The 20292-nt window shown below is 35.9% G+C and overlaps 1 protein-coding gene across 5 annotated transcripts in view; it reads left to right on the forward strand.

Moving 5' to 3' along the window:
- Positions 1-20292, forward strand: part of Arid1b (AT-rich interaction domain 1B) — a 417341-nt gene that overhangs the window by 37911 nt on the left and 359138 nt on the right. For all 5 annotated transcript variants that reach the window (XM_063232938.1, XM_063232940.1, XM_063232936.1 and 2 more), the window contains exon 2: positions 7751-7945. In XM_063232938.1, the coding sequence (XP_063089008.1) occupies positions 7751-7945 (195 nt within the window). The remainder of the gene's footprint in view (positions 1-7750; positions 7946-20292) is intronic.

The raw sequence follows: 20292 nt of genomic DNA on the forward strand, positions 1-20292 counted from the left end.
CAAACTAACCCTAGCCCTAGCCCTAGCCCCCGCCCTAGCCCTAGCCCTAGCCCTAACCCTAACGTTAACCCTTATTCTAACCCTAATGCTAACCATAAAACCCTAACCCATTAGTACCAGTGTAGGTTCTGGAAAAAGTGAGCAAGAACCTGACCATACTAGCTTTTGTGTTAAGGGAATTAAGAATGGCATATTGCACTCAGCAAAAGGAAATAGTTGTAGCTGTTTCAAATAATCAGCCAAAGGACCCAAGAAAAAATCATGGATGTAAATTACTAAGAAATGACTTTGTGATATGGGAAGAGGAAATCTGTAGCATTTCTGGTTGTAGACACTTTAAAGAGATTCACACATATATTAGTATGTGTCAGTGAGGTGTGTTTTCAGTTCTAAGGTTTTGTGTTTCATTACTGAATCCTTAAAGAGAGTGTTTTAGGAATTGTGTTTGTGCAGGAGTGTATTTAAGTACTTTGGAAGTACATGGCATTTGTTTTCATTATTTGATAATGAAAGTCACAGTCTTTCAATTTCAGGGAATGGAATGTTTCATAGATCCCTGACACTATTTGCTAAGCTTGGGCTGTGTTTAAATCATGGATACATTTTTATTTTAGTGTCCTTAAGAATTGAGAATCATGGTTGATAGAATCAGAGACAGTCACTTGTAATTGGTAGTTTACTTTGTATGTAAGTTACAAAGTGTTAATGTTTTATAGATAGGCTTTGGGAATTTGATGTTAATTTATATTCACATAAAACAATATGTAAGCCAGGTGTGGTGGCTCACGCCTGTAATCCCAGCACTCAGGAGGCCGAGGCATGAGGATCGTTGCGAGTTCGAGAGCTTCCCAGGCTACAAAGTGAGCTCAAGGCCAACCTGAACTGCACAGAGAGACTGTCTCAAAAAGACAAAACAAAACAAAACAAAACAAAACAAAACAAAAAAACCCCACCAAAACCCAAAAAACAAAAAAAAAAACAATATGTAGCTTGGGAAAAATACTGTATCATATAATTCTATTTTTGGCCTGTTTAATAATATACACATGAAGAATTAACTTTAAAATTATACATCGTGTCTTTCACATAATAGCATTGCAGGTAGAAATTGCCTGTTGTCCCATTTTTTTTTTAATATTACCACTGATTTTACTTGTGACTGCTGCACTACATATACACACAGAATTGATAGAAAATATTCGCATCTTGTGCCCTTTAGATGTCGTTCCATGGCTCTGAAAATATGTTTGTCCTTAGCTCTTTATCTTAAGGAAACCAAAACTGCAACCAAGACCAAACAAATTGACAGTAAGCATCTTTTGAAGTAGTGTGAGTTCTCTCCACCTCTTCTTTGTGTTGTTGATGTCATTGTTGTTAGAGGTCATAGTAAAATGCCATTTCCTGCTTGTCTAGTATTTTAGAATTCTTCATCTTCTGCTCATTCATTCATTCATTCACTTGTGGGTCAAATCCAGAGGTATTCTATCACGTGCCACATCTCTAGCCCTTTTGTTCTTTATTTTCAGGTAGGATCTAAGGTGACCAGGCACAACTCACCTTTGTGGTCCTCAGCCTTCCTCAGTGCTAGCATTATAGGCATGTGCTATTGCACCTATCTTGAATTCTACTTTTTATTCTTTCTTTATCTTTGCATAATATAGGTGGTCCTATGTTGATAAAAGGCCTTCTTGTAGTGTGTTGATAACAGATTTGAAATTCTTATATTTTTAAGTCCTAACAATGATGTTGTCATCAGTACAAGTAAAGCAAGTGGTTTTACATGCAGTACTGTATGTTTCCCTACCCAAGTCTGATGATCATATGTGAACCCATGATGTCCTGCCACTCTAAATGTCCTTGTGTTATTTGGAAAGAAAAGGTCACTTTGGTTACTGGTTCTATGGTAAACTGAGAATCTTGGAACTTTATGGCTTGAGGGTTAGGCAGCTCTGTAAAGTGAGGGAAGAGAATCCTTGGTGCCACCCTCTTACTTTTGATAAACTGGCTATTAGGCATACTCACCAAGAGTGATATATATTTTTTTTCATTAACTTTATGCCTGATGCAGTAGAGAGGTGTAAAATTACTGATGATATGTAATTGACATTCTAATTGACAAATATCTACTTGATTAGTTAGGTTGAGTTTTTATTTTTGAAAATATTTTCCTTTATGTTTTCAGTCAGCATTCTCAAGAAGTTACTGAGTAAATAAAATCATTAAAGTCATTTGTGTGAGATGTAAAAAAATGTGTAAAGCCTAAGACATGGTCATATGGGTCCACATGGGAGGTAAGAACTCACATATGACAAGTGAAAAATATTAAAATACATGAGTGAAATAATACAGGACAACCCAGAAATCTGTCACATGCCAGCATCTGAGAGACCCTGACAGGTGCTACCTGTCAGGAAGTGCTGTTAGGGTGTGACAAAGGGGACAGACAGGTGGCTGGGCAAAGCTTATTCTGGTGGAATTAGGATCCTTTTTGCTCTGGTGATTTCTGCCCCGAGTGGGTGGGTACTGGTCAGACAAATGTTGAACAGCTGATTGTTCCTCCTTTGTCCCACAACCAAAATAGAGTTTGTAGTTTGCTTAGGGAAAAACAAAGACTTTTTAGAGATGTATTTAGACAGCATCCCAGAATAGCCAACATAAATTGCTTTACTATATGACAACTATTTACAGGTCACTGTGGCTACTCCTGTTTATTATCAGCATAGTTTTCATATAACTGTAATTTATGTGTATTCCAACTTAAATATTTACCATTATTTTCTATCTACTTTTTCTTGTGTTTGTATAATTCCTGTGTTGAAAGGTTTTTGCTTGGTTACAGCTTTTATTAACTATTGAGTAGCTGGGTTATTTTACTTCTTCTTCTTTGAACAATTATAGGTAGATGCAGTATTCCAGGAACTAGGTAACTTCTTCCAATTATGAGATCCTGTGCTAGACTTTACTAATTTGATGCTCACTGTAATTATGGCAAGTAATGTTTCTCAGTTAGTGAGTAAGGAAACTGACCACCTGCTTAGTCAGGTTCACAGATTGGTGGCAGGTGAAGGTCTGTGTGGTGATGTGAGCCTTGCAGCTGCAGATACCTTTGAATCAGAAGCCTCTGCCCCTCTAGAGCAATGGTATCACAGGTAGAACAAGGTGTTACCACTCTGAAAGTGTAGTTATCACCAGATTATCATCAAAGGAGATTTATGTTGTTTTAAATTTGTTGGATCAAATACTTACTCAAATCAGGTTGGAGTATTTTGACCCATTTCTTATTGATAATAGACTATTAAAAAGTTTTCATTAGTGGCCAGTATGAGAACTTTTCCCCTATTATTCAAGAAAAGAGCTGTTTCATTCTGTCACTTCTTTATTAATCCAGATAGGTAGATATAACTAGATAAAAATCTGATGTTTCCTTTTGTGGGTTTTGAGAACGCTTTCTAATTTGTAGTTTAAATAATTGGGTTGAGAAATCTGTAAGGAAACCTTTATTAAACTATGTCTTTAACTTGGTATTTAGGAACAAATATAATTACATATTTTTGTTATAAATACAGGTTGTAAAGGCATATTCTAAAACAGTGACACAGAAGAAATTTTTTTTTCTTTCTTTCTTTTTTTTTTGAGACAAGGTCTCACTATATAGTTCAGGCTGGCCTTGAACTCACCTCATGGCTTAGGCTGATTCAAACTCATGGTGATCCTTCTGCCTCAGCCTCCTGAATGCTGGAGTTACGGATGTGTGCCACCTTGCCTTAAATGAAGGAATTTCTAAGAAGAATAAAAGTACAAAGCATATCTAAAGTATATAAGAAGTATGCATTAAGTGAGACATCCTTTAATTTGGTCATCTTAAAACAGTATCTGGGTTCCTAGGTCAGCCTCGCCTTCTTTTAGCTGATCTGTGCTATACAATACACTTATAATCTGCATGCAAATATATTTTGTACTACTGCTTTTTTACTTAATAATCACACAGATGGGAAACCTTGGACTATTGGAAGGTGGGCACTCAAAGGAGACCTAGAAAAGAAAGGATGTCTATGTGTGAGGGCTGGGTGAGAGAGACACACACACATATATAAAAAGTTTATCTGAATATGGAGGAATTACAGGGAAGTGTTATCAAGTAATAAATTTACTTTAGAAGCCCAGTAACTAAAACCAGATTACACTGGCTAAGAGCTTTATGAAAATGGTACTGTGTATTGTAGCCTTAAAAGCACTTGTTGGGCTGGAGATTTAGCTCAGTGGTGCACCGCTTGACGGGCAAGTACAGGATCATGAGTTCAATCCCCAGTACTAAAAAACAACCAAAGCAAACAAAGCCCTTGTCTTACTTGATGGAATTGAAAGAGTGCAGCAGTTGTGGGATGCTATCTAGAAAAGAAAACATGCTTGGAATAACCTATTTAGACAAGTATTTGAAGATCATTCTTAAGGTAGATGGCGTCCCTGATACAGCATAAATTTTGTGTGAGAAGTGAAAATAGTTTAACTATATTATGGAGGATAGATGACAAAAATACATAATTGTTTCAGATTATGTGGCTATGAGGAAAAATTAGCCTTTATGCTTTCCAGAAGACTCTTAAATTTGACTTGGTTTTTGATCCCTTTAAAGAGCTGGTAGTAAAAAGCAGGTGCTGAGATACTATAGTTATGCGTACTTAATTTAAAAATAGTAAAGAGTACACAGTGGGTAAATTTGAATTGTTGATAAATAATAATAGACATAAGCAAAGTTAGAATTAAGTAATTTGTACTGTTTATCTTTTTTATATCTAAAGTCTCATTGACTTAATGCATTTTGAAAGGTTTAGGTAATCTATTTCATGCTTTTGATTTTTAGGAATCTCAGGGTTAAGCTAACATTTTTGACGTGTGTGCAAATTAACTGAATTTTAAGCAGAATTGTGAGCAGAACTGCGGCAACAAAAGAGACAGATATTACAAAACAGTTTTAGTCACTGATAAGATGAGTTTGCTGAACTGTACATTAGCGTTAAAATATAGGCATTATAATCAATTTCCCATTTAAAATTTTTGGTTTAATTAAGCCAGTTTTGGTGGGGCACTATTAATATAATGAAGAATGTAGCCTTTCCAATCCCTTGGGCTCTCTGAATAGAATGTGAAGCTAGAATTTGAGGCCAGCATTGGTTGCATAATAGCAATCATTGCATTGTTTTGAATGAAACCATATATTCTTAGGTACTTTCTGTCACTTTAAGTATGAACTTTTTCTTGGCTGATGAAAGTAATTGTTAAATTCACAAAATTGTGGATTTGGAGCAGATCTGTTCTTTGTAGGATGTGGGGCCTAGAGCTAAGCACCCATTTCCTTCTTCAGCCTCCTTCTAGCTTGTTCAGGTGGGATTGGTTGCTGGCCAGTTCCCTATAGATCTCTTATTACTTAGCTCAGGTTCCTGGAGCACAGGTAGCTGCTTACTTTGCCAGTCTTCTCTAGTTAGCATTGCTGCTGCCCTGTGGTGGGCTTCTGATGGTCTCCTTCAGTGAATCTCCAGGGCAGCCACTGAAGCCATTCATTTTCCTGCTTCTAGTGTCTGGTTCAGTGTGCATTATCACTAATGATCATTAAAATCAGTGCATATCATTTAATCAAGTCATTAAAATAAACGAATGATAAGTAACAAGAAGGACGAAGGACAAATGCTCACATGCAGCGTTGGAGCGTGAGGAGTGTGAGTGGAAGGAGACTGGTAGTTCTCTCAGGTTGTTAAGCTTGGGTTTGGGAGCCATTCCTGCCTCTTCCTTTATCTCTGCTTCATGCTTCCATTCCTGGTGTTCCACTTTCCATACTCATCTCTTGAGACTAACACTGTTCTTGCCTAGGTCGTTAGGTACTTCCTAGTCAAGTGTAGTAAAAACTTTTAATCTTCACCTTAGTGGACTCTTGGGCTGCATGTGTCAGGCCTGTTTCATTCGAGTATATGACTCTTCTGCCATGACACTATGTACCCTTTGGGATCTGGCCTATGTTTTGATAACTCTTTGGGCTTCTTTCTCTATGGGTTCACTTTCTGCTTCTTTATTTAAATGGTAGTGTTCTGTAAGATTTGTTTCTCTACCCAGGGTTTTCATTTCATATAATCTTTTAAATAAAGTTCATGGTTTTACTTCTTTCCTGTTTGGTAGTTCATCTAGCATTTATTGAGCATTTGTTTTGTGCCAAATACTTGTTTGACTTATACCCTGGAGAAAGAGTAGTGAATAAAGGAGAAAAATCCCCTGCCCCTGGGTGCATACTTCTTCAACATACTGAATGCTCTATTCATTTTTTAGGTCAGAGGTGACTCTCCTTAGGAAACTCATGTGTCACTTTTTTCTGGGTATTTTCACCTGTAATTCCCTTTGGCACCTCAATTTTCATGCAGAACATGACAGAGTGGCTCTACTGTCTTGCTGTGTGTACCATCTGAGTTGTTTTACCACTTGTCTTCTGTCACTTCCCAGTCTTCAAGTCCTCCTAAATGTGACTGGAGTATGAACTTGCTGCTTCCTTGCACTGCTGCCAGTTCAGGACTGCAACTGCACTTCATAGTGCAGTAGCCCAACCTGCTTTCAGCCACTTTCCGACATAGCAGGTTTCCTGACATGTGACTATGAACACCAGTCCTCTGTAAATGCACTCGCTGGTGCATTCATAAGATGATAACAAGTGGCTTTATGTACCATGCCCTTTCTGTTTTCTGTTTCCTTAAGCTGCTGCTCTGAAGACTTCTGCTTTACTTGTTCCAAACTGCCTACATTTTGTAATATGTGGTTCATCTTTGAGTCTATTTCTTTGATTGTTTTTCCCTCTTTGAATGTTATTCTCATTTATCCTGGTAATCCTCCAGCCTTCCAGTGAGTCTATGTGTATTGTGTGAATATCTAGTGTGATACACAGTAAGGATTATTACATTTTGAAAGAAGAAAAGATCTGTTGAATGCATGCTCTAAGGCGTTATTGCCTTGGACCAGGGCATTGCTCATTCTGCCTAGGGGTTAAGGCCCCAATGACACCCAGTTCCTGGCTCTTTCTGTGGCTTTGGCCTTGAGGCCTGGAGACTGACTCACTAAACCAAAAATCAAATTCAAGGTATAGTTTTGAACTGATTATGTTTGGTGAGATGCTTGCTTATGCAGGGAAGATAGCTTGTGACTCATAGTCTGGGGCTTATTTCCTGTACACTACTGGTCTTTGAAAATTTTTACCCAAGACATTTATTATCTAAAGTCTGCCCTTTCACTTTTTAATGAGCATTCAGATATGGTAATGCTTGATGAGGACTTGCAAACTCAGGTTTAAAAAGAAGTAAGTTGTTCTAAGGACATGCTGAAATCAGAAAGTACTGCTAAATACCTAGTATTCTTTGCCCTTATTTCTACTAAGTTGGAAAGAGCAGAGAGATTACTAATGATCATGTTCATTTCCTATATGCATAATAGAATTCCTATATGCATAATAGAACTTCAAATGCTTAGGATACAAAAATCTTCCTTTATATTATTTGTTACAGAATTGTCTTAATTGTTAAAACTCTCTTAAAAGTTAAGAAATAGTCCTTTATCTATTTAAGTTTTTTTCCTAATATTCTTCTGTATTTTTGTCAGATTATTGGTTTAATAATTTCAGAATTAATAGTTTTTTTAGTGCATATATTAACATAAAAACTTCTGAGTTTGTAATGAATAATAAACTGATAAATTTACTTCTTTATATATTTCTTCACAGGGCAGTCCAATGGACCCAATGGTGATGAAGAGACCTCAGTTGTATGGGATGGGCAGTAATCCCCATTCCCAGCCGCAACAAAGTAGTCCCTACCCAGGAGGCTCCTATGGCCCCCCAGGTGCACAGCGGTACCCCCTCAGCATACAGGGCCGGGCTCCAGGGGCCCTCGGAGGCATGCAGTACCCTCAGCAGCAGGTGAGTGCTGCTAGTTTTTCTGTCCTTTTCTGCTGATAGTGTTTTTGTTGTCTATTACTGTCTATGAGATTGATGTTATTAGAATTAGGAGCATTTCAGTTTTTACTGCTTTCTTTTAGCATTTATTACTTCTTAAAAGATAGAAAGTTGAACTTCTTCAACAATTGGACAAAATACCTGTTGGTAGAAGGCTAGTAAATGCTAGCTTTATTTTAAAGATAGACTATGACATAATTTTGTACCCAGTTATATAAATGTAAGCTCTGAAGTGAACTTGGCTTTTTCAAATTGCTGATGTCATTGTCAGATTTTGAACTGTGAATAGCCTATCTTTGGGTGAATTTTCAAGTCATTTAAAAGTCTTCTTGGGAGATAGCATTAACTTGAAAAATTCTTTCATTATTTTGCTTTATATCTTTTGAGAAAAGTTTCTGTATTTTTATGAGGATTATATCTGGATTTGAGGCTCTAGATTTTGATGAGTTTTGGGTTTTTACTTAAATACAAGACAAGACCTTTTTTCCTTTTCTCCACAGTTAAAATGATGTATCACAAATAATCATGCACCTTTTAAGATCTTGTAGCGTAAACCTGAAATCTTTTTGGATACTCGAGTGTGTTTTTGTTGTATTGCCCCAAGGAAGCTTGAAATTTGGAAAAGACTAAATTAGATTCAGACTTGTTAGCATATTTAGTTACCCTAGGAATACCAGAAAGGCTTATTTTTAAATTGCCATCCTGTGCCCGACACCCTAGGGAGTACATCAGTCTAGTGCAGTGTATGTTCTGCTGCTTTCAAATGACAGCATTTCATAATGTTGCCCAGTAAAACTCATTCCGGAGGTTAACAATACTTTCTCTCAGAAAATTCTCTGTATTTGCCCATAGGGTAAAAAAGGTAGACAAAATTTTTGCTCTATGTACATGTAGAAAATGATTTATTATACTCTACATATACACAGATGTGTACTAAAAGTTCATTAGTAAGTTGCCTCTGAGTCTTTTCCTTTGGAGACTGAATGTTGTCTTTTTCTCTTCAAGGATATTATGGGAAAACATACCAATAGCATGATATTTGGGTCCTAGTTGTTTATTCCTTAGACACTCTTAGCTATTGTCAGAAGATTTCATTGCATAATTATTAAAAATTAGCTACTCAGAATGCCAGCAGTCACGTAATTATACTCCTTAATTTTTTCCAGAGTATCCTTTCTTTCAGAAAAATTTTGCTTCCTAGAGTAAAAATCTTTAGTAGAAACTATTAATTGTGATGAGATAATTTGTAAATAATAAAAATTAAGTGGTTTTTGTATCTGTTTCTTTGCCCAGACCACCCTCCCCATATCCCCACTGCACCATCAAACCTTTTTGATTTGTAATACTACTTTGTCTTTCTAGAGGGGAAGAAATCCTGGGCAGGGTAAAGTCCTTGCCTTCTATAGCTAATTTGATTTGGAGCTGGTAGTTACCTATGATACTTTGGCCACAGAACAAGATACAGAGAGGTGCATTGCAGTAGCAGGGCTAATGGGAGAAGTGTATGCTTGCCATGCTGCCTCTTGATTCAGTGCTTTTTGGTTTATCATGTGTTCTTGATGGGAGAGAGGTTGGAAAGTTCTTTTCAAATAGTACTTATTCATGACAGGAACTAGATGCTCCTTTACTATATTCTACTTTTTTTTTTTTTTGTACTGGAGATCGCACTCATGACCTAGCGCTTGCTAGGCAGGTACTTATGCCGCTGAGCTAAATCCCCAGCTCCTTATCTCTATTCTAAATGCTTTAGTCTTGCTAGAAGTTTTAGACATTGGCTTAATTTGTAGAACCAAAGTAGCAGTCAAGTGAAGAGGGTATGTGAAGAATGATCATTGAACTTAGGAAATTATATTATTTTTTTTCTCCCAGATGAATAAGGCTAAAAATAAAGGACATACAAAAATATAGTATGTATAGGTAACTCATTTTTGTTAGATTCTGGTTTTATTTGATCCCTGTGACTCTTACGTGCTTGTAGACTATAATAACTCTTAGTTGAAGGAAGAAATTGGTGAAGCTTGCTTATCAAGTATTTTAGCAAATTTTTAATAAGGTTTCAGATTAGGCATTTTATTGCTAGCAAAAAACAATGTCCAGCCAGTTCTTAAATGCATAGATCTTTCTGATAGTGAAAGGAAAATAGTGTGTGTCTGGTAAGAAACTGAATATCCTGGCTGCAGAAATATCAAGCTTTCATATTGAGTTAATCATGATCAAGACTTTAATACTCTACTGCTTTCTCACCCTTTCTTTTAGGTATAATACATCTTTGAAATATAGTATCTTGTTTTGAAGTTTAAAAAGCTAAAGGTAGCTGTGAATAGAGTTTTGAGTGTAACATTTTAAAGGAGACAGATTTTATAGTATCAAGTCCATGTGAACAATTCTTATTGTTTTGAAATGGAAAAGAATTAGTGAAGTATTTGAGTAAAAGTTATTAGAGCACATGCATTTATTTTGTTAGCTCGAGTCTTTGTTCTTTGGTGAGAAATTTTCAATGAGTTGCTTTGTTTACAAGCTTTGGGAATTTTAAGTGTCCCCAAACAAGTTCCTGGCACTGTGATTGGCTGCTAGGCCTATCCATTTCCTTACAGGATTAATTTAATTGGCTAAGCATTGTTGTAGTTGTGACTGCTAATGTTCTTCAGGGGAAGAGTTGAAAGATAATTAGTACATTGAGTATTTATCGAGTGGACATCACCACCTAGGCATGACTTTGCTTTGGATGCTTTCCAGAGCTCTTTGTGTTTGGTTTGTGAACCTCTAATGAGCTGAATCCAGTTCATTTAATATGCTCATATATTTCTGCAAAGGATTAAAATGCAGGAATTCAAGTTCATAAAATGAGTTGCCCACTTACCAGATGAGTGGTAAGTTGTCTTTGGCTCAGAGGTCACAGTTTGATTCCTAGCTGGCATTCTACTCCTGTAATAGGAATTTTAAATGAGTATTCTGTTAGAACTGCGGTGCTTGTATGAAATTTAACATAAATAGTATTTTGCTTTTACAATTTTTTTTTGGTCTCTTTGAGAGTCAGGAGGAACTAGCCACTGAGGGTTTGATTTTAGTACAGTATTAAACTGATGATTCTTGATTTGTGTGGTGATAATTTTATTTTTAAAATGTACTCATGGCTGGATCATTGAAGCATGACATGATAATAGTATATCATTTTTGTCTTTATTAACTGGAACTATATTTGTGGTCTTTCACTTGCTGATTCTCCCATGTCATCAGGCAAATACATGCCTAAAGAGATTAGTTTTACACGGTTGCCTAAAAACTGGTCTACTTGAGTTTTTATTGAGTTGAGAGGGGAAATGAATTTTCTGTGCTTCTGTAGAGAATGTTCTGCCTCCAGGCTCTTGGAATTCAAACCTTGGGATGGTTAACAAAAGTAAACTGGTTGGGTTTTTTTTAAATGTAGAGCTATATAGCTATATAATCTTTAAGGTTACTAGAATCTGTGTTACTTTTTTTTTTTTTTTTTTTTTTTTTAGAGATACCAGGTTATTCTTGGTATTCTTCTTATATACTGAATCGGGGTTGTGGGTGAGCAGAGGTTTACTTCATTTTCCTTGTTGTCTGTGGCCATTTATTTATACATGGACTTTTGCCAGCTTGTTTTAAAAAAGATTTTTGTGGCCGAGTGTGGTGGCGCATGTTCTTAATTCCAGCTGCTTGGGAGACTGAGACAGGAGGATTGCAAGCTCAACGCTTATCCAGGCAACTTGGCAAGACCTCTTCTGAAAATGAAAAATAAATAAGTAAAATAAATGAACAAACAAATAAATAGAAATGGACTGGCATAAAGCTTTGTGTGGTAAACCTTGGTCCAGAAGTCCCTGGTAACTCAAAGCAAAATAAAGACAAACAAATAACCTAAAAAGAATACTTAGTGAAGAAAGACTACAGAAGCTGAGTTTTATTTATTTTTTTTTCTGGTCTTTTTCATTTTTATCGATACCAGGGATCGAACTCACAACTGCCTGCTTGCAAGGCAGGCGCTTATGCCGCTGAGCTAAATCCCCAGCCCCAGAAGCTGAATTTTTATCTGGGTGAAGCAGACTTCAATCATGCAGTGTGAGGTTTTCCCTGAGTTTTGGGATTTTTTTTTTTTGTACTGGAGATCGAGCTCACAGCCGTGACTTGCCAGGCACTTAAGCCACTGAGCTAAATCCTTGGCCTTGGGATTGATATTTTAAGTATCCTTACTTTGTTACAAATATTTGGTAGTGTGATATAAATTGGAATGATACAACTGGTGAAGGGAAATAAAACGAATGAGATAATTTCTTGAATGACTTTATAATAAGACATAACTTAGTTTTTAAAAAATTCTATATTGTGAAAACTTTTACAATAAAAGCGGAATATGATTATTGCTTAGAAGTAGCAAAATTAAATAGAAATAAGTTACTTTTGTTATGGTGATGTATCTGAATTTAGCACTTTAAGTTAAAGTAAACGCTATATTAGATCTCTTTTTGAAAAGATCTTTTAAAAGCAGTCTATTCTAATTTGTGTCTAATTTATCATCTGTCCTCCTTGGTTATATCTAACATTTTGCTGCACATTTTTTGAATTAAATACTTACTTCACAACATAAGCGTTTTATTTGGTAGCTTCTTTACAGCCAACACATTTCTTCCAATGCAAATGTTTATTTTGGCTGTGGTTATTTCTAAAAAGAAGATAAACATTACAATGATCACTCTAAAATAAATGTTTTCATTGGGGTTATTAAGGCTGTTAATCAATTTCTAGGATTCTCACCTTTGTTACTTTATAATATTGGTAAATTCTGGGAAATATTTTCATTTTAAGTGTGATTGAAGCTGTATTTTGATAGGGTAAACAGTATCTCAGAAAAGAAAGGATATGTAGTGAGAAGACGGCTGCTTTCTAATGACATAAATATGTCAGAGTATTTTGACATGAAGTATTTGTTGGAATTGATACCTGAATCCCAAATGTGATTTCAGGGATAAAGACTTAGTTTTGGTTTTGTCTAAAAAGCAACTTAGACCTTAGTTTTTGAGAAGTATGATATGATGATACAATGGAGAGGAATGAAGTTCTAGGATCTGTTTTATGTTCAGGCTCTTTTGAATACTGTCTGTATTTACTTAGAGATGTCGATCTGTGTCTTTGTGTGCACATGTGCTTGCACACGTATTAAAACTGAAATGTATGATAGCATTCTCATAATGAAGTATGTTTATATTCATATTAAATGTCTTTTGTGTATAGAAATACACATCTGTAAGTATACAACTAAGTAAAATTAAAGTGTTTATTTTGGCCAATAAATTAATAAAATGTTGTTAGATTTCATTATGATATTTACACCATTTTAAGACATTCAAGTTCTATATTGAGTGCCTTAGAGCCAAGCATCTTTGCTTCTGTACCTAAAATGTTTGGAGCTCTTTCCATCTGATTTCAGATTGGTATAAATAATATTTTTTTGTTGGTCACATTTTGCCTTGGTTTGCTTAAATTGTTCATTAGCACCAAACATGAAGGTATTTAATTAAAGTTTACCAGCAAAATGCAGTTGCACCTTACATTTGTGCTTCCAAGTAGATAACATCTCTATAGTGTCTCTATAGTGCAGCACTGGGGACTTTGATACCAAAGTTCTCTGGAAATGGAGTTTTGTACCAAGAAAATATTTTTGAAGGTATCTAGATAAAATAATTTTTATTTTTTCCTTCAAGTTTAAATTTCTAGAAAAGTTACAGTTTTAGTTACCTTTTAAATTAAAGTGGTAAATACCATATTTGAAATATTCAATACATTATTATTGGTAAAGCTATGTTAGAAGATACTGTATTTTGAGTTAAATATAGATTTTTCAACTCTTTAGCCTTTTCCTAAAAGGAAGATAAGATCAGATGACAGTTGAAAATTTAATGAGAAAATGTGAGATGATTTCACTTTTAGTTTAGAAGCTTCCATGTAAGAAAGTATATATTGATACATTTGCTTTTTACTGAAACATTTATATTAGTCTACTTACCTTGTCTCTGCTGTTAGTAGTATTTTGTCATACATAAGACTTTTGTTGTATATTTTTATACATGCAGACATTGAATTTAAAATTTCTATGAAGCTTGTCTACTAGTGTATTATTTTTGAGATGTAAATATTAATTGTATGCTTCAAGTAGCATTTTAATTATTGGAGTACATTGGAAATAAGTTTTATTTACTTGCTTTTACCAAAAAAGTAAATATGATATTTAAATTAATAATTCAAATAAAGGCAACAATTAACATCTGTAAAATCAACATTACTTCAGTGTTATCTGAAAACCAAACACTGAGCAACAGAGATTCCCCAAATAAATTGAAAAATAAAGTAATAAAGTGACATGTTAGATAAATACCAAACTTTGTTGAATGTTAGAATATCCTAGGCCACTTTAGACATCCCCTAGAAATGCCCAGATCAATGTTATCTGACTGTGGAGATCCCTGTCATTTCCAGAATTGTCTCCTCAACCTCATCGGACTGTACCCTATGACAACTCTCCGTAGCCCTGAGTTGAAATGAGTCCATATGAGCTATGGCAAGCTGCTTATCCCTTTTGAAGGCTCGTTAGAGGCACACACAGATCAGAAACTCACTTTTTTTTTTGGTACCAGGGATCAAACTCATGACCTCGCACTTGCCAGGCAAGTGCATATACCACTGAGCTAAATCCCTGGCCCAGAAATTTACTCTGTTTTGAAGGGATGAAATGGGCCCAGGACCAGAGAAACCAGTGCAATAATTATTTTCTAGTTTTTAATTTTACTACTTGTAAAGTTATTTTCAGGTAATGTCTTTTGAATATCTGTTTTGGTATATGTAGCACTTTGGGAATCCTTTTTCATATGTGGAAAATTTTAACGCTGACACACTGTAATTGGAGCCACAAGAAGAGCAGGAAGAGACCCATCTGTTACTTACATACATTACCAACTTGATAATAGTTTCAAAAATGTCTCTATAGTGCAACACTGGGGTAAATTGTGTAAAATTAAGTTGGAATTGAAGTCAGTTTGAGACTTATGTTATATGCCGTTACTTTTACTTCTTTTTAATCACCATGATTAGAAAGCTTTGCTTGTTTTTTTTTTTTTAAATAGATTTTTTTTCTTAAGGTTGCTTTTCTTTTATATTTATAGCCAGGCAGTAGCTAAATTCTTTACAGCAAAATAGTCCTTATTGCAGTTTCATTATTTTTATGTACAACAAATTTATTAAGCGTATTGTGCCTTTCTAGTTTTGAAAAATAACTTCAAGTCTGTAGTGAATGAAATTAAGAAAAATGCTGTAGCAGAAAAGAAGGTGGATGGGAACCTAAGGAGAGAAGAGAATTCTAAGGGCAAGATCCAGAAAGAGAGAGGTGAGGCAGCCTTATTTCTCTCAGAGAGATCCTTGTTGAACCCACCTTGAACCAGGGAACCTTGCCTAATCGAATTTCCCCAGGAAGAACTACCCTTTGAAAACAGTATTAGAAAGGTATGAATTTCTGGAGCTGAAATCTGAGTATGGGAGTGTGTATGTATGATGCTTCTATCACTTGCATACTTAGCCCCAACCCAAAATTTTAAGTCACTTGATACTCATTTATAGTGATGGAAATTACTCAGCTTCCCAGTTACTGCTGAGAAGTATGTTAAATGTAAAACAAACTGCAGTTGAAGGATTTGACCATATTTATATGTCTTTATTTATATGCCTGTATTGACCCAGAATAAGAGCAATAACTGTGTAACAGACCATTCAGTGGAATTTGCTTTTGGGGATTAGTCAAAGGCTAAGATCTAGGTGAAATTCTATAAAACGTCAAACATCCAGAAGTAAAGCAAGGCTAAGTTAATAGCAAAAACATGCAGATACTAAATATAAAAATTGGCCATTTTAGTTTATGAGTAGTAATTTATGTAATTTATTTTTACTAAATGGTCTTGACTTAGTAAAACTAGCTTTCCTAGGACAAGTTTAGGGATGAGTTAGGGATGAGTGGTTGCTGAGAAAGGAACTCCCGTCTGCAGAAAGCACCACAGAAAGGACAAGCAGGCATAGTTTGCCAGCACCAACCACTGAGATAGAGAATAGAAGGCGAAAAGTTAGAATTAGACATTCCACTGTAGTTGTTACTACCATCATTTTCATTGTACTGCTGAAGGACATGGAAATTTGGAAATAAGCAACATGCACCATTTACTTCTGAATCAAAATCTTGTATGATCAGTCAGACTGAAAGAATTTGTTACTTGAATATATTCTGTTTGGAACAGAGGCTGTGACTTTGATTATTGAGTTCTAAATTGTGGAGGGAAAGCTTTTTGATTTCTAAGTCTTTATAGTGAACACACGATTATTTTCGATAGTTCTAAAGTTTCTCTGGTATAAAAAGTTCCCTCCCTTTTATCTTACAAACCTTTTGTGGTTTTCTTACCATAGTAAATGGCAGTTCTATACTTTGTAGAGGCCAAACCCTTGTCATCTTGTTTTTCTCAGCCTTTCACTCTGTTAGATGTGTCCATTGGTCTTTCAAAAATACTTTCAGAAATGGATAACTCTTGCCATCTTACTGGTTGCTGTCTTGGTCCAAATTCACTGTGTCCCACGTAAGGTTGTCTCAGTGGACTCCTTGTTAGAGTCCCCTTGTCACAGTAGAGTCTGTTTTTAGTGTAGCAGCCTGGATGGTCTTTTCAGAGGCTAGGTACCTCTTCTCACTTCATTGAAATTGTATACTGTTTCTACTTATTACCGCTTTACTTTTCCCTTCCATGTGTCACCACCTGGCCTGCAATTTTACCTTCATTGTCTAGTTTGCCTCTTAGAACACAAGCTCTGGGATATCTGGGACTTTGTTTTATTCCTGTTGCAGGTCTGTCATCTAGAACTGATGTGGCACTTCACAACACTTTTAACAAGTGATTGAGAGAATTTGTAGCATTCTAGCCAGTGACATCTATCCAGGCCAGTGCAAAAATTTCCAAATGTTTTAGTGGTGTGTCCACTAAACATGATCTTCATGGCAGATCAGATGTCTAGAATTCTGTCTTGTACCAAGTATGAAACATGAAACAGGTAAACAGAAAGCCTGGAGAATGAGTGAATCAGATTTATCAGATTTGGCTTTTGTGTTATGGGAGTTTAGATCTTCATGCTACTATTGGTTGTTGACAAAGTGTACAAAGGAAAGCCCCCAGATACTTTTTATGCAGTATAGATAATGGGTTAATTTTTTGGAGGAGTAGGGATTTGCTACTCTGGAGAACAAAATTTCCTCACGGCTGGAGACAGAACTCCATGATGCTGAAAAAATGGGGCTAGGAGATTAGATATCAAGTCAAGTCACATTCTTATTTACACCAGAGTTGGAGAAAGCAAAACCTTTTATTTGTGGAGCAAAACCTATAACTGTCCAAAACTGCTATGTTGCACCCACTATTCTTAGCAGACATTATTTTCACATGTTTTATGGGGCCAGAGTTTGTCTGTAAAACTTAATTTTTAGAAAGAGTGTATTACAGAGGTAGTTTTGGACTGTTGCTGGTAAGTTACATTGTAGCCTGTTCCTGAGAGTGGAGGTCATAACCCCACCTAGAATGAAGTTGTTTGGCCTAAGAAATAAAGGAGAAAGATTTAGGTTGCTTTCCTAAAACTGTCTCTATCCTTTGTTCTTGTGGAGGATCTAAGAAAAATGAGCAATTTTTTTCCTTTAAGGAAATACAGGAATTTAGTACTTCAGTGTAAATCTTGTTTTTATAGTCACTACCATCATGACCGTCTTTGTTATTGTCTTTTTTCTGGGCCTGTTTTTTGTAAATAAGAGAGACTGTTACCCACATGACAATAATAATAATCTCTGTGCCAGGTCTTAAATCTAGTACTTCCACACTGATGCTCTCCTTTAATCCTTGCATGATTTTGTTTTTCTGTTTTATGAATAATGGTGGATGCTAATTTTTGTCAAGCGTTGTAAACTGTATGGGGTCCTCTCACTTGGATTGACCTGTGTAGTTCTCATGATACCTTTGGAGATAGTTGTTGTTACTAACTGTAATTTACAGATGACAAAACAGGGGAGCAAGATTAATCAAGCTGCTTAACTTGTAATGCTTGCTAAGAGGTAGAGCAAAAATTCAGATTTATAGAACTTGAACTCTGAGTCCATGCTGGCACTGATTATGATTCTAGTAGGACCGCAGTGTTTCTCAGCACTGAGAGAATAATTCATTTGAGTTTTTAAATAGGAAGACTGATTATAAAGTAGCCTTAGCTTGACATTGAATATTAGTTTCCTGGAAAGTATTGTGTGTCCTTTATTATGTTGAAAACTGAATATTACCTACTATGTCCATTATAAGTGGACAAGTTTTTTGAGGTAAAATTTATGTAATATTAACTGTTTAAAAGTATATGTTCGTAATATTGTATACTGTCACCTCTTTGTGGTTCTCAGACATTTTCATTGGATTTGTATACTGATAAAGCAGTCAGTCTCCATAATCTTTCCCTGAGGTCCTGGTAATTGCTACTTGTTTTCTAACTTTAGACTTATTTATTCTAGATATTTCCTAAAGAATACGGCCATGTATGTGACCTTTTGTGCCTGGCTTTTTAAAGTTAACATAATATTTTCAAGATTTATCCCCATCATAGGATGTGTCAGTATCTTTTTCATGGCCATATATGACTTCCTAAGGATATACCATATTTTATTTATACATTTGTTATGGTTGATATATTGTGTCAACTTGAGAAGTCCAGAGGCTTAACTAAGTAACTTAGCAGCTCTCCATCCTGAGTGTAGACATGCCAATTACCTGTCTAGGCCAATTTGAGAAGATCAGAAGTTTAAGTGATTCAGCAGGGGCCCAGATCCTTACTTGATAGCATACTCAACCTGTGCAAGAGTAAGCAAGGAGATGGTATGAGTGCTACACTCACCCAAGGGGCATAGCCTGCTTACAGTATAAGGAGGAAAAAGAAGTGTGCCCTCCCCCCTTCACCCTTTTGCTGTTGTTGCCTTTGGTGTCTGCCAAAGATATCATGAGCATTTGCCACTCAACCACTCCACTTTGCCTCATGCCACCGTACCTTGGAGCCAGCTGACTGAAACCTCCACAAACTGTGAGCTAAACAAAGCTTTCCTTCCTTCATTCTAGGCATCAGGTATTTGCTCTCTGCAATAAGAGAAAAGTAACCAAGATACCATTCATCTAGTAATAGACATTTGGGTTGTTTCTACCTTTTTATCTATTGTGAATGGTACTGTTATGAACATTTGTGCTCAAGTATTGTTTGAGTACTTGTTTTCATTTCTTTTGGGAACATACCTAGAAGTGGAATTGCTGCATCGTATGTCATTTCATGTTTATTACCACAGTGACTATGCCATTTTACATTGGAAGCATGGAATTTTAGCACTGGTCTTTTATTTCCTGAGACTTTACTAAGTTCCAGGGGATCTGGCTAAACTCTTTCCATATGTTATTATTGTTACCAAGTCTAAGATGACTAACACCACTTAGTTTGGCAGTAAGCAAATAGAGGTTAAATAGTTTGCCTAAGGTGAAGTAGAGAATTTTACTTTTTCTTGTAAAGAGTATAACCTTGAAGACTAACCAGTCCAGAGTTTCTTTTCGTGTGTGACACATTTCACTGGAGTTGGAGCCCTTTTGAGTATTGCAGACACAGTATTACCTAACATTGATCATACAGTAAGGAAGTGTTTCGCTTTCCTATGTAAGACTGACGCCTCATTAGCTTGTGTGCGTTAGCACCATCTTGGCACGTCTCAGCCTCTCCTTCTCCCTTTTCTCTTTCCCAAGAACAGGTCTCACTCTGCTCTTGGCAGGCATCATCCAGTTAAAATATAGTTGTACTGTATTGTCTTCATGATACTCTGTTTTTGTGCTTCACTTCTATTTATGGTAGTAGTACTGGTGTTGCATTTATGATGGTAAACAAATTTCTTTTGTTGTTAACATGCAGTACTTTGATTAAAATGATTCACTTTAGAGAAAAACAGTTCATACTGTAGGTTGAGTTTACTTTCAGTTTTACATAGAACACGTCTTGAATGTTTGCTGTTTGTTCTTATGTAGTAGTCACCTGAGAGTACAAGATGCTATAACTAGATCTTTGTTCGTGAGGACCTTGGAGGGAACACTTTGCAAAGAGACAAGTTGAGTAGTGATATAAATTGAGTAGAGAGTTTAGATATAGATGGTTTTCTTTGTACAGTGACAGCTTATTTTACTGTGAGAGATATGAAAGGGGCACCTCGCAGAAGT

This window comes from Cavia porcellus, unplaced genomic scaffold, assembly GCF_034190915.1.
Source record: "Cavia porcellus strain 051 isolate PalLab524CR breed Dunkin Hartley unplaced genomic scaffold, mCavPor4.1 scaffold_22, whole genome shotgun sequence".
NCBI classification, from domain to species: domain Eukaryota; kingdom Metazoa; phylum Chordata; class Mammalia; order Rodentia; family Caviidae; genus Cavia; species Cavia porcellus.